General features: G+C 42.4%; 1 protein-coding gene across 1 annotated transcript in view; it reads right to left on the bottom strand.

The window, feature by feature from the left end:
• The window catches only part of MORC1 (MORC family CW-type zinc finger 1), a 179527-nt gene that overhangs the window by 24508 nt on the left and 140775 nt on the right, over positions 1-14244 (bottom strand). The window contains exon 21 of the mRNA XM_059165067.1: positions 199-268. Within this exon, the coding sequence (XP_059021050.1) occupies positions 199-268 (70 nt within the window). The remainder of the gene's footprint in view (positions 1-198; positions 269-14244) is intronic.

The following is a 14244-nucleotide window of genomic DNA, read 5'->3' as shown; positions in this document are numbered from 1 at the left end:
CTCTGAAACACAGGAGATTGGAGGCTCACTCTCCAGCCACCCATCTTCCCACTTCTGGAACAACACATTTTAACTTTTAAAAGTCCAAACTGCTATCAAACTTCTGATCTACATCCCACATCACATGTGCCTCATAAGTCACACTGAAAACAACTCAAACATCACAGCTAATAGAGGTAAACTGAATTATTCTTTTACCTTTTTTCATAAGAGAAACTTCCTTTTTTTCTTGTTTCAATGAGACCTCAGTGTCACTTTTATCTAAAACCTGAAAAATAAGCTGTTTACTTAAAGCTGCACAAAAATATAGGATACATTATAGTGTGAGAGATGACCTGAGTATCAGTGTCCATATCAGAGAGAGAGGCCAGAGGCACAGTTATGCACATGTTATGATGGGAGACAATCATGCACATTGTAGAACATGATGGTTACATCATAGTTGTCGTACTTACTTTTACCATTTCTTTATCAGGACCTGAACACTTCTATCAATATTTGTACAGGTATTTTTAAAAATCCATATCATGTGTGGATGTAACAATGACTCTAACAAATGAGACAAGTATTTGATTCACCAGGAGCAACCATGAAGCCTCTGCTGTTCTAAGGAAGCTTATCACATCTGTGGTCGATACAGCAGACACAGAGCATGAGCTCAACATCAGTGCAATGAAATCCTTGGGGAGGTTGGGGTCTGGGGCCTGAGGCCCACAGCATGATCGGGGAGAAGACAGGGATGGAGAATGCACCAGGCCAACCAGGGGACAAGATGGGGACATCTTGACTTTTGATAAAATCCAAGGAAATCTGGCTAAAAGGGGTCACAGAGCCTTAATGTGCTGAACACAGGAGCCAGGAGAGTTGTTGGCACCTGAGAGTGAGAGGGTGTATGTGTGTGTGTATGATGTCTGGGACAGGTGGGCAGAAGTGGGGGTTGGGGGAGGAGGAGGAGTGTGCCATCCAGAAACCATGTCTACCATTGCTTTGGGAAGCCTGAAGACCCATTTTGCAAGGCTCACACAAAATAAACTTACATTTTGGAAACATACTTCTTTAGATCAGAGAGAGAATTAGTTCATGCCCTTCAGGAAAACAGACCTAGAATGTTCCCTTCATGTATTCTGCAAATCTGTGAGAAGGTGAGGGAACAGGAAGTGAAAACCAGCAATGGAGAAGGCAGGGGTAAGGCAAGAGCTCCTTGATCTGAAGACCCTTCAACATGTGTTGAGATACAACTGCGTTCCCCACTTCTATGACCTGGTGGAAGGTGTTGTAGGTTCTCTGGGGCTTGCCCACTGTGTCTGTACCCATCACCTCTTTTTTTTTTTTTTTTTTTTTTTAAGATTTTATTTATTTATTTGACAGACAGAGAGCACAAGTAGGCAGAGAGGCAGGCAGAGAGAGGGAGAGGAGGAAGCAGGCTCCCTGTTGAGCAGAGAGTCCGATGTGGGGCTCAATCCCAGGACCCTGAGATCATGACCTGAGCTGAAGGCAAAGGCTTTAACCCACTGAGCCACCCAGGCGCCCCACCCATAACCTATCAAGCCCGCTGTGCCCTGCTAAACAAATGTGAGAGGGAGAAGCATATATTTCTCCCCTCCCAGGAAACACAAGCATATATTTTACATGGCATTCTAGAAACCACTCCTCAGGAAGCAGGTTAAATGGGCACACATGTAGCCTAGCAACAAAAGACCTGTAAGGCTCTCCATCATTGCTGCTTCTGTTTCACTCAAAGCCGTAACAAGAAAAGTCTTGTTAGGGAAAGGGAAATAAATAAAACTAATGCTGGGTAGCTTGGTCGGTTAAGTGTTCTGCCTTTGGTTCAGGTCCCGATCTCAGGATCCTGGGATCAAGCCCCACTTTGGGCTCCCTGTTCAGTGAGGAGTCTGCTTCTTCATCTGCCCCTCACCTTGCTCTTCTGCGCACACATACACACAAACATCTCTCTCAAATGAATAAAATCTTAGGGAAAAAAACTGATACTAAGCTGTTTTGTCCATTTCAGATTAGTTTTTTACTTGTACTATAAATAAAGTCCTGCCCCAGGAGTAAATAAAACACATATATTTTTTAAAGTTCATTTTGCAAAATGACCTTCCGATGTACATCTTATTTCTCTCTGATGTATCATCAAACTTACATTTTTTTCCTACTATGCTCATACATACAGGAAACGTGTGTGCCTTTTTGAATGCCTCTAATTTCATATATTTTGAACAGTTTATAAGCAGCATAGACTATTTCCCACAGCAGTTAACAGCAACCACAAGATAAACTGACGACAGGAGCTATTTAATCCTTTAGTTACAACCGCTTTGTTGTAATCCATGATGATCCAGCTCAGAATGTGTTTCTTTCTTTGGTAACTCATCCTTGTGATAAAAATCAGACAAGAGGGTAGCATCCAAGATTAACCAAAATGACAGCACTCCCCATGGGGAACTTTTGTTGGTGGCGTTATTAGCACAGCCTCAAGAAATTGTTTTTGCATTTTATCGTTTAGTTGTCTGCTTGGAGCCGTGCCTTATAGAGGCTGTTTCCATGAAGGTCAGGTGTGTCCTCTCACTCCAAAAATGGTACTCACGCAAAGCTTTCCCATCTATATTGCAGGAGAGATTACCTTCTTTTCCTTTCCCGTATTTTCTTTATTCTTTGGCATAGAGATGTTTAAAAGATTCTGGATAAACAACTCACCGCTACAGTGTTCCCTTTTAAATAACACTGAATTACTGAGTTCATTGGATGCTCTCCTCCATCACAATACATTTGTGGCTTTGAAGGTCTGAATACTTTCAAGCTGAAACAAGACATACGGCTGTCTTTTCGACGACACTACTTGTATATTTTGATACTGCTTACAAAGCTCTTTCATATACATTACTTCGTTTCATTAGAGAAGTGTTCTTCAGTCTCTTAGGCTTAACTGTGTTTCATACTCTGCAGTTGAGGGATATCTCTTTCCTAAGATTTTACCTCAGTCATGAAACAGATAACACCTCCCACTCAGTAAAGGAGATTATAGTCAACTCTTCACTTGGGGTTTTAGACACCTTAATTAAAATTATGTTAACAATGAGCAGAGCGGGATTTGTCAGTTCTCCAAGGGATTCAACAGATGAACATAATACCACATGCTCAATTTTGTGAAATATCTATTTAAGAGGCTAAATAAATCATAAATAAGTTAGAGAGAAGGGAAAGAACATACCACAGTCAGCTGCGTAACTCTTCTCTAATTCAGCTGTTGTTAGGAATGCTTAAGAACTGGTTTCTATCACTGTATCTGCTTTCTTTCTTGCTATTTCTTTGCCCCACTATCTCCACCGTAAGCCTCTATTATTACCAAGGACCCCGAAAGGCTACCAGACCAGTAACAACTTCCTGCCAAATTCAAAGGTCCTTTCTGTTTTCACTCTTCCACAGTGAATGTTATGTTCTGGGCTCCTCTCTCTCTTTCATAAATTTATTCCCTAAAACTGAGTTCCAGTATGGGTCAGGCATTGTTCTGATGAAGAATACCAAGTCTTGCTACAGAATTGTACTCATTCACCCTCACCATACCCAACACTAACACTTTCTACCCCTTTCCTCTGCTTTCCTTTCCTCATGACCACTTGCCACCACCTACCCTACAACACAGTTTACTTATTTGTCTTATTTGGGGTCTGGTACCCCCACTGGAATGGAAGGACCACGAAGACAGGGAGTATCATCTATTATCTTCCTGCTATATCTCCAGGATCTACGACAGAACCCGACACTCACTCAGTATACGTACAGAATCACAGAAAGTCCTGGCCAGATGTACACGTTGCTGGGGGATAGGGGGAGTGGAATCTAGGCATTACAAACAGCAAAGGAAAAGTCAGGGAAGCAAAATAAGCTTGGGGTGTTGGAGGCCAAAGAAGATCAGGGTGGCTACAGAGAAGTGAATGAAGGGATGAGTGGTAGGGGATGAGAACTAAAAAGAGGTCAGGCCAGGTCACCTAGGGCCTTGAAGGGCACAGCAAGAATGTTGGATTCTGCTCCAAATGTGAGCAGAAGCCACTGGCGGGTCCTGAGTAGGAGAATGGCATGACCTATCTTTTGGATGCAGTCATCAGATTTTTAGACGGTGGATGCCAAGAGAAGCAATGAGATCATTTATAGAGCTATTGCTACAGCCCTGACAAGGGATGTTGGTGAATTCACTAGGGTGGAAGCTGTGGAAAAGGAAATACGGGGTATAGGTTCAAAGAGTGAGTGGGCAGGACTGGCTGCCAGGTTGAGTGCCAGGTGTGGAAGGAGGAGAGGAATTCAGGATGCCTCCTGGGCTGGGGCCTGAGTGGCTGTGAACGGTGGTGCCATTTACCAGGAAGCAGGAAGAAGTCTCCCACTGTTTCTTCTTCCCTTGATTTCTAGAACTTTCTGTGTCCCAAATCTCCCAGGATCTTTATTTTTCTGTCCACACTTAATTCCTCAATGAACCTATTAAAATCTCAGGGGTCCAACCATCAACTTTATCCAAACAATGGCCTGATGAGCATCACCAACCCTAACTTTCCACCTGTGCTCCAGTTTACTTCCAGCTGAAGTTCTGCTGGAACTTCAGATCTTCAGTCCCACATGTGCCAACTCGGATCCCCTGTCAGCTCTTCTCTTCCTGTCTGAAACAGCCTGTCATTCCCAGCTGCCATCTCCAAACTGCTCTCCCTGCCTCATCTAACGTGCTCCTCTCTAGCGTCTGCTCTGCTTCCCTCCAAATGGTTCCATGTTCCTTGTCATCCTTACACTCCAGTCTTTAGGCAGCAGATCCTACTTGATTTTTGGGTCTTCAGCTTCTCCTCTGCCCAGGACAACAGCATTACCACAACCTGGTTCATCTTCCTAAACAAAATCTCCATGATCAAAGATTTCTTCTCAAAACCTTCCCACAGGTCCTGACTGCTTCCTACCTCAAGTACAAACTCTGAATCTGGTTTTCAAAGCCCTTCTAAGTTACATGAACATGTTTTCAGTACTTCTTAACAAAGCCCCTCTGCTATAACAGAAGGCTATCCTCAAAAATCCCCTACAAGCACCGTATATACTTTTGCCTTCACTCTCTAGGTGGTATGCCTCTCTGTCCTTCCCTCTTTTAAGACAAGTGTAAGTCCTACTCTTTCCAAAATGTCCTTTTTAGTTACTCCAGCCCATATTGATTTCTTCCCTTCTCTGAAAAACTAATAGTAAATTACAGTTCTTTGTTATTAGTAATGGCCAATCATCTTATCTCTGCAACCCAGATAAGCCTGAAATCTTACAGCAGCTTCAATTCTTGCAGGATACTTCAGAGCAGAATTCAAAACTTGGGTCCATCTCCCCCAAACAAATCCAATTCTACAAAGCATTAATAAATATGCATAACGTACTGAAGACTGCATTGACAAATGCAAGGTTACATCCAGCAAAAATCTATTTCAGGTCACCATGAACCACCTCTATTTCTACATCTTTGATTCTGGCTGCCTGCTGAGCTCTCTCCCCACACCACCCCCTCCAGCCTCTCCAATTCTGCAGCACCATGTTTTTTGGCTTCTGGGATGACCTTCCTCCTTTCCCCAAATCCTTACACACACCCCTCTAGCTCTCCCTTTGCTGCAATTTCAGTCTCTCAATTTTCATTCTTTATTCCCATGTCCTGGACCAACCAATAAAGGCTGAATTTTCCCTCTTCAGAATCACAGAAAATGTTTTTTTAAAATGTTTTTCATAACACAAATAATTATTTTCATTATTTCATTCTGTCACAAATCATCACATTTGTTCTCATAAAAACCTTGAGAGTAAGATTATTTCTATTTTATATATTAAAAAACCAGAAGACCACAAGTTGATACAACTGACGAGGGGGCTGTAGGTCTAACTTTGAACCTGGGTTGGTCTGTCAGAGCACAGAGTCTGTCAACTTTCTGTAAAGTAATGTTAACACGTGGTTTTATAAAATTCTCTTCCAATTTTCCTGCTCCTTTAGAGCAAGGATCATATATATGAATTAAATATGTGTATATATATATATATGTGTGTGTGTGTGTGTGTGTGTGTGTGTGTGTGTATATATATATATACATAATATATATATACATATGACATCTCTCTGGATCTCTGGATCTCAGGATCTCTGATATGTATTGTTTATACCTTTGTCTTAATTGGTGCATGGTTGTTGGTAGTCCACATACTGGCACTTGAATATTCAGGTTCATAAGTTCCTTAAGTTCATAAGATCGTCCTTAGGGTCAGGGGCTGTATCACATGCTATCTCTGTGTCTATTGTAAGTCTGCTGGTGACCTGATGAATTATGCTGTGGAGAGTGAGTATAGACATTTTTTCCTCCATAACCTTTAGGGAAGCTCTGGTTTGCCTCTTGTAAAGGAGCTGTCTCTGCCTGTGAAATTTCTGATAGTGTTAGCAACAATCAGAGCATTATACAAGTTCATACAGAGTTCATAAATAACACCATCAACCAGGAAAACTAAGAAATGGCCTACTTTTGAAATTAAGGCAACTTTGATCATCTGAAATCACATTCTTACAATACCACTGCAGTTTACTCTTAAAAAACAATTTCTGTTAGGAGCTGGAAAACTGATGTGTATTTAGGGCAAATGCAGCATTTAGGGACTGACTGGCTATGCAGGTTACTTATTTTCCTTCCTTTTTTTTTTTTTTTTTTTTTCACCTGCTCTTGAGGCTACAGAGTCATCTTTTCACTTCATTGTCATGTAGGACTGATGCTGAAACAGAGCGCTTATAGCTGTTGTTTCTGTGTGGTGGGGTTTCGTTTCTGGCTACCACAAAGCACAGACACAGACACTGGAGACTCATCAGCTGTGCCAGATGGCTCCCAGCTTTTGTGACGTACCACGAACACCCTGTGAGTGGCCCTAGAGATTCAGAACTGTTTGATGAATTTCCTGAGCTGGAATCAGCCTCTTGTGAAAGATGTCCCTACAGAGTAAAGAAGGTATAACTGGCAAAGGACTTCATTCTGAGACAGGAAGATGGTTCCATCTACACCTTCGTTAATTCATATGTCTTTCCTTAGCCCCAGAAACTGCCACATTCTGAGCTAGACACTGGAGGGCAAATCTTTTGTAGCAAATACAGAGACTCTGCTGCCAAACTCTTAAAATACATCTGTCAACAATGATCTGGCCATCGGATTTTTTTTTTTAATATCTGCACAGTGTCCAAAATCTATAAAGAACTTAGCAAACTCAACACCCAAAGAACAAATAATCCAGTCAAGAAATGGGCAGAAGACATGAACAGACATTTCTGCAAGGAAGACATTCAGATGGCCAACAGACACATGAAAAAGTACTCCACATCACTCAGCATCAGGGAAATACAAATCAAAACCACAATGAGATATCACCTCACACCAGTCAGAATGGTTAAAATTAACAAGTCAGGAAATGACAGATGCTGGTGAGGATGTAGAGAAAGGGGAACCCTCCTACACTGTTGGTGGGAATGCAAGCTGGTGCAACCACTCTGGAAAATAGCTTGGAGGTTCCTCAAAATCTTGAAAATAGAGCTACCCTATCACGCAGCAATTGCACTACTGGGTATTTACCCTAAAGATACAAATGTAGTGATCCAAAGGGACACGTGCACCTGAATGTTTATAGCAGCAATGTCCACAATAGCCAAACTATGGAAAGAACCTAGATGTCCATCAACAGATGAATGGATAAAGAAGAGGTGGTATATATACACAATGGAATACTATGTAGCCATCAAAAGAAATGAAATCTTGCCATTTGCGATGATGTGGATGGAACTAGAGCGTATCATGCTTAGCGAAATAAGTCAAGTGGAGAAAGACAACTATCATATGATCTCCCTGATATGAGGAAGTGGTGATGCAACATGGGGGCTTAAGGCGGTGGGAGAAGAATAAATGAAACAAGATGGGATTGGGAGGGAGACAAACCATAAGTGACTCGTAATCTCACACAACAAACTGAGGGTTGCTGGGGGGAGGGGGATTCAGAGATGGAGTGGGGTTATGGACATTGGGGAGGGTATGTGCTAAGGTGAATGCTGTGAAGTGTGTAAACCTGGCGATTCACAGAACTGTACCCTTGGGGATAAAAATATATGTTTATTAAAAAAATAAAAATAAAAAATATATGCAGATCAAGAAAAATTAAATGAATCCATTTGCCAATCTGTTCTTGAGACCAGGTGCAAGCCAAAGAGGCTGAAATGACCACAGAGGACAAAAAGGCTCAAGGCGGGCCAACCAAAAAGGAAGTAGGGTTTCTGGTTATTAACTAAGCAGGTCTACCCCAACTTGAAGGAGCCACAACAGGTGTTCTTCCCAAAGTCTTAGCAATATGGGCTTGCCACTGATATTCAGAGTAGAAAAAGAAAAAAAAGATTATTACATAATTTAGAAAAATGACAAATACCAGTATGGCTTCATATCAGTCAGAAAATATTCATAGTGTCAGTTGGGAACATGTGCTCCCCCAAGATGAATAAAAGCATGCACAGTGCAACAAAAAGTCAATACTTTTATACCCTGACTCAAGTCTCAGGAAATTAGTCCCACTCAACTTCTCTGACTTACTGTCAGCATTGGCAATGTTACTCCCCCTGGTGTTCCTGAATTTTGAAGCTTTCTTCCAATTGATCATTTGCTTTCCTGACCATCTGCTATAGCCTGGAAACCTAATTTTCCCAGTCACCTTTCAGAACAGACCCCCTAGGACATCTAGTCTATTCAGTCTCTTCCCACATGGTGACATAACGTGAGACTCTTTCCTCTTTGCTAGGATGTTCGGCAATCTTGTTTTGCTTTTATTTCTCTTGTTCCTATTAAGCACGGTGCAGTGCCCATTGATCAGATGGCTTGATTTTGTGGGGCACCAATGTGGTATGGGGCTCATATGCCAAAATTTTGCCTGGAGTAAATCACATAGCAGTGAGCTCGAGTTTTTAATTGAACTAAGACAAACTCTTAATTACAACAATGCCACAGGGCAATGCTCTAGTAAAGCAGAACCGTGGCAACCTTCACTCAGACACTGATCCCCGTAACAGAGGCTGGTGCCTCTACAAGAGGTGATCTGAAAGAATTTCTACTTCCTTCCCATCTGGGGTTAACTGGGACAAATTTGAACTTACACATGAGTTTGGAAATGACTACGACAGAAAGAGTTCAGAATCAGAGTGGGTAGTGTATGTGTTTTGAGCATGGAAGATGAAAAACAATAGGTCAAAGGTCAAGCAACACCAGCTCATGGAAGGGGATGGTGATCAAGTTATGACCACAACCATGTTCCTACAAGTGGTAATCCTAGACAAGAAGAAGATTCTCCTCTCCAGGAACCATCCCTGTGATGATGGTCCTGATGATGTCTATGGGACTCTGGGTGGACTGGAAAAAGAAGGGCTAGGTCTTAAGCAGAAAAGAACTTTATTGGATAGGTCAGATTTAGGGTGGATAGGGAAGAAATGAGATAAAGGGAAGTTAGCTTAACGTGGGCAAGGATGATGGATTGGTTTTTTAAAATGAATTCAAGACCCTTGCCTAGAGAAGGCCCATCTGTGGAATTCAGGAAATCTGTCCAACCCAAAATGCTGAATGTTAATCGATGTGTTGTCTGTCCCTTGAAATCCTTGCCCCTGCATAAAGTGTATCTGTGTACTCCAACCAACCTGTGCGGAAGGGGCTGGTGAACAGATGGGGGGAACAGTGCGGGGAGATGGAAGAGAAAGTAAGAAGTCACAAGGAGATGTGGTTAAAAACGTGGGAGCTCAAGCTGAACAGCTAGGGTTCAAGGTGACCACTTCCTGGCAGTGTGACCCTGAGCAAGCTCATTTTCCTCACCTGTAAGTTGGGGATGAAAAAAGAATTTACCCCTCAGGTTGCAAGAAGAATTAGATGAGAGGATCTATGTGAAGAGCCATACCTGAATTTCATCATGGCCATAAAGAAAGGGGAAAGGCACGCCCCACTCACACACACACACACACACATACACAGGCAGGCACACAAAAGAATTTCAGAATACAGTTTTACAGGGTCAGAGAGATAATAAATCCGGATCATCTCAATTACCCTGAAGGGGTGGAGGGAACTGTATCTGTGCTAACGAGATTATGAAAAATAATGAAAGAATTTTGGTACAGTGCAGACGGGTAACCCCACATGTAATGTCTCTAAGGGTCCAACGGAGAGGCTACCTAGGGCATCCTGAAGAGGTTTAAGATGTTCTTAAAAAACCTCATTATTTCCATGACAATTTTTTAATCTCTAGAAAACACCTAGAGTTTTAACTGAGTCCCAGTTGGAGACTTCCACAGTGCCAAATGACATGCAAGGTCTTACCAAGAACTCTCTCCTTGAATAGACTTTGAAAATGAATGAACCACGCTGGCGAGAAGGGCAAGAATAAATTAGTATCAGGAAGGGCAAAACAAGGCCACAGAGGTGACACCAGCAAACTACGGGATCAGAAGCAACTGGAGAAAAGGGAAACGAAGCTCAGGGCCACATGGATAGTCTGGGAGCATGCTAAGTGTGAGGCACGGTGTAGAACAAAAAGACAAACCTTAAAAATGACTGCACAATGAGCATTATATCTCAATGAGAAAAGAAAGAAAACAAAAGAATAGTTTTTCTTAAAAAATAGCTTCCATAGACCATAGGCCTTGGAGAGAAAAGAATATGAAGAAAATTCAGTCAAGAACAAGGTGGAGTGAGAAGAGGAAGAACTTAGGAAAACAGGTCAAACTGCTGTAACCCTAAGCCACAGCAGAGGAGACATCCGGGAGAATTAACGCGAACACTGCAGCTGTCATCAGTGGTGGTCAGACTCGGGAAAGATCTGAAAAGCCATCAACACTCTCATCATTTCAGGCAAAGGTGCACAGCCATCAGTAGGACAGCCCGAGTGAGGTGTGCCTGGAACTTGAAAGAGAGAAAAATGAAGTACACGACTATGAAAAAAAATCCATTCAAAAGGCAGACGGACAGGGGCGCCTGGGTGGCTCAGTGGGTTAAAGCCTCTGCCTTGGGCTCAGGTCATGATCCCAGGGTCCTGAGATCGAGCCCCACATTGGGCTTTCTGCTCAGTGGGGAGCCTGCTTCCTCCTCTCTCTCTGCCTGCCTCTCTGCCTACTTGTGATCTGTCAAATAAATAAATAAAAATCTTTAAAAAAAAAAAAAGGGCAGACGGACAGACACAGCAAAGAGAAGAGGATGCTTAACAGATGGACTCCTTATCCATACAATATGAGAAAGATATACTCCTCGGAGCACAGGTGGAACAGGGCCTGTGGCTTTCGCGGTACAGTCATGTGGGTAATATCGTCACTGTCACGCTTTTAGGGGAGGTCAACAGGGCAGCCTGTCTTTGCGGGAAGCCTTTTAAATATTCAGTCAAGTAACTCACCAGCAAGTGTCAGACTGTAATTGACCAACCCATGCAGATTGGCACAAAGGGAGAGCGTGCATGGTGTCAGTCTGTGTGTGCCTTCCAGTCGGATAGACACTGTATTTATCTTTCAAATGACCCAACCACTATTATGATACTGTACAATGGTCTCATCAGTTTGGATAATGTAAAATCATCCCTGTGCGATGATGGGCTTTCTCTGATGTGCTGACCATATATTTCTTTCTTTTTTTAAAAAAATATTTTATTTATTTATATGACAGACAGAGGTCCCAAGTACAGAGAGGCAGGCGGGGTGGGGGGAGAAGCAGGCTCCCTGCTGAGCAGAGAGCCCGATGCGGGGCTTGATCCCAGGACACTGGGACCATGACCTGAGCCAAAGGCAGAGGCCTTAACCCACTGAGCCACCCAGGTGCCCTGAACATATATTTCTAAGCCTATTACACTTGAAAATAAGGACCTGGGCCCCAGTAAATTCACCAAAATAATAAAACCACTTGGTTGTAAGGGGATGAGAAGAGTCCTGTGTAGTAGCTGATTCTTCTTCTCTAAGTGATAATCTCTTGCAGCGCTGTTGGCTGAGTGCCTCCCTTCTACACGCGGGGTCAGAATTAAGGCATGTGCATAGACACACACACACACGGAAGCACTACAGGGTAAAGAGAACTGGGTAGAAAGCCAGGGGTTAAGAAGAATCATTTTTCTAATTTGTGAGTTTTAGAAAGTATAGACAAACATTCAGAAGCAATTATTTCCTACTGGAATTACTGTAATGACAGCCTAACTCAGAAATTGATGTGCACCTGTGGATAATTCATATTTATCTAAATAAATCAGGCACTCTGAGTATGAGAACAGATGTCCCACGAGGATCAACGGGGCACAAATAAATCCTACCCCCACCACACACACGAATCACATAAAACTTGAGAAATATTACATAAAAAGAAAACAATTATAATATAAATGTCATACCTAGCTTGTGAAAAAGTACTCACTAAAAGCTGTATGCAGAGCTTAAGAAGATGACAGAGGGATGGCTACCTGAAAAACGTGCCAACAGGACTATGGAAAACACGCAGCGACTAGTACGGCTCACAGGGACAGGGAAATCATGTTCTTTCCAATACCAGTTGTACTTCCTACTCCCTTCTGTTGCCAATTACATTTTGATTCTTTTCCTTTTGGAAAACACTGTGGTGTTTCCTTTCTTCCTGGGTTTAGTTGTTCCTTTTTGTTAAAATGAAGGTTTTTCCTGCTCCCTTTCACAAATGAGTCCTAGACCTTCTCAATATCCCTTCAGATGGCCTCTTAACTCAAGAAGTCATGTGATGCCTGGGATGAAGGGGGCAGGGAGGGAATGTGGATGAGACAAGTCTGGCCGGAGTGGGTCCCTGTGGAGCTGGGAAATGGGCACTCGGGAGTTGATGGTACTATGTTTGAAATATTCCATCATGAAAACATTTTTTTTAAGATTTTATTTATTTATTTATTTGACAGACAGAGATCACAAGTAGGCAGAGAAGCAGGCAGAGAGAGAGGGGGAAGCAGGGGCAGAGAATTACTGTTGAGCAGAGAGCCTGATATGGGCCTTGATCCCAGGACCCTGGGATCATGACCTGAGCCGAAGGCAGAGACTTTAACCCACTGAGCCACTCAGGTGCCCCAAAAACATTTTTTTTCATAAAAATTCCATTGTTGGAGTATTATGCCTCCAACTCAAAGGATGAATACCCAACTTTTGTATCAACATATCAACATGGATGGAACTGGAGGAGATTATGCTGAGTGAAATAGGTCAAGCAGAGAGAGTCAATTATCATATGGTTTCACTTACTTGTGGAGCATAAGGAACAACACAGAGGACACTGGGAGATGGAGATGAGAAGTGAGTTGGGGGAAACTGGAGGGGGAGATAAACCATGAGAGACTGTGGACTCTGAGAAACAAATTGTTACGCCATGTACTTTCTGACAATTGTTTTCTGCTGATGGGCACAAAAATTAGGCTGAAGTCAGAAGACACCTCAGCTAAAGACAGGTATAATGAGATCAGGCCCCTTTCTTTTTTTGAGGGGTGAGGAGAAAGAGAATGTGCACATGCACTGGGCAGGGGCAGAGAGAAAGGATCATAAGCAGGGTGCATGCCCAGCATGGAACACTATGCGGGGTTTGATCTCATGACCTCAAGATTAAGACTGAGCCAAAATCAAGAGTCTTGACAGTTAACCAACTGAGCTACTCAGGCAAGGCCAGGTCCCTTTCTAAATACACTCCCTTATCATGTCAACAAACAGCAACCATGTAGGTGACTATAGTTATTCTTATTTAAAGGGTAGCTATAAGCTCCTTGGTGATCAAAGTAAAAAGAGAACTCATATAGTAATTCATATTCTAACAAAAGGAAGCACCAAATAGATTTTTCCCTGACATTAAATTCTAATATCTAAATGAACTTTTAAACTACAGTGCAAAGAACACTAAACAGCATAATGGATAATGTCTTTAACACGGCAGTGTTAAATAGTAAGATGCAGTGTTCCTCACATGGCCAGACCTGGAGTCAGTTCTTCCTATATATCAAAGGCTTTCTTCCACACCTGTATCAATAAGGCAAAGCAAGTCTGCTGAGATACATAGGATAGTCAGATACAAAGGCCTTTGATAGTGACTACCAAAGTTAGAATCAGGGATACATAATCTAGGAGGAATAAACAGAAATACATCTATATTTCTTGAATAGATTTCTCTAGGGTTTCTGGCAGTGGCCTAATATAAGTCAGTTACAGACACTTTCTGATGG

Source organism: Mustela lutreola, chromosome 2, assembly GCF_030435805.1.
Source record: "Mustela lutreola isolate mMusLut2 chromosome 2, mMusLut2.pri, whole genome shotgun sequence".
NCBI lineage: Eukaryota > Metazoa > Chordata > Mammalia > Carnivora > Mustelidae > Mustela > Mustela lutreola.
Note: the sequence above shows the minus strand (reverse complement) of the source record. Positions and strands in the feature narration are given on the sequence as shown.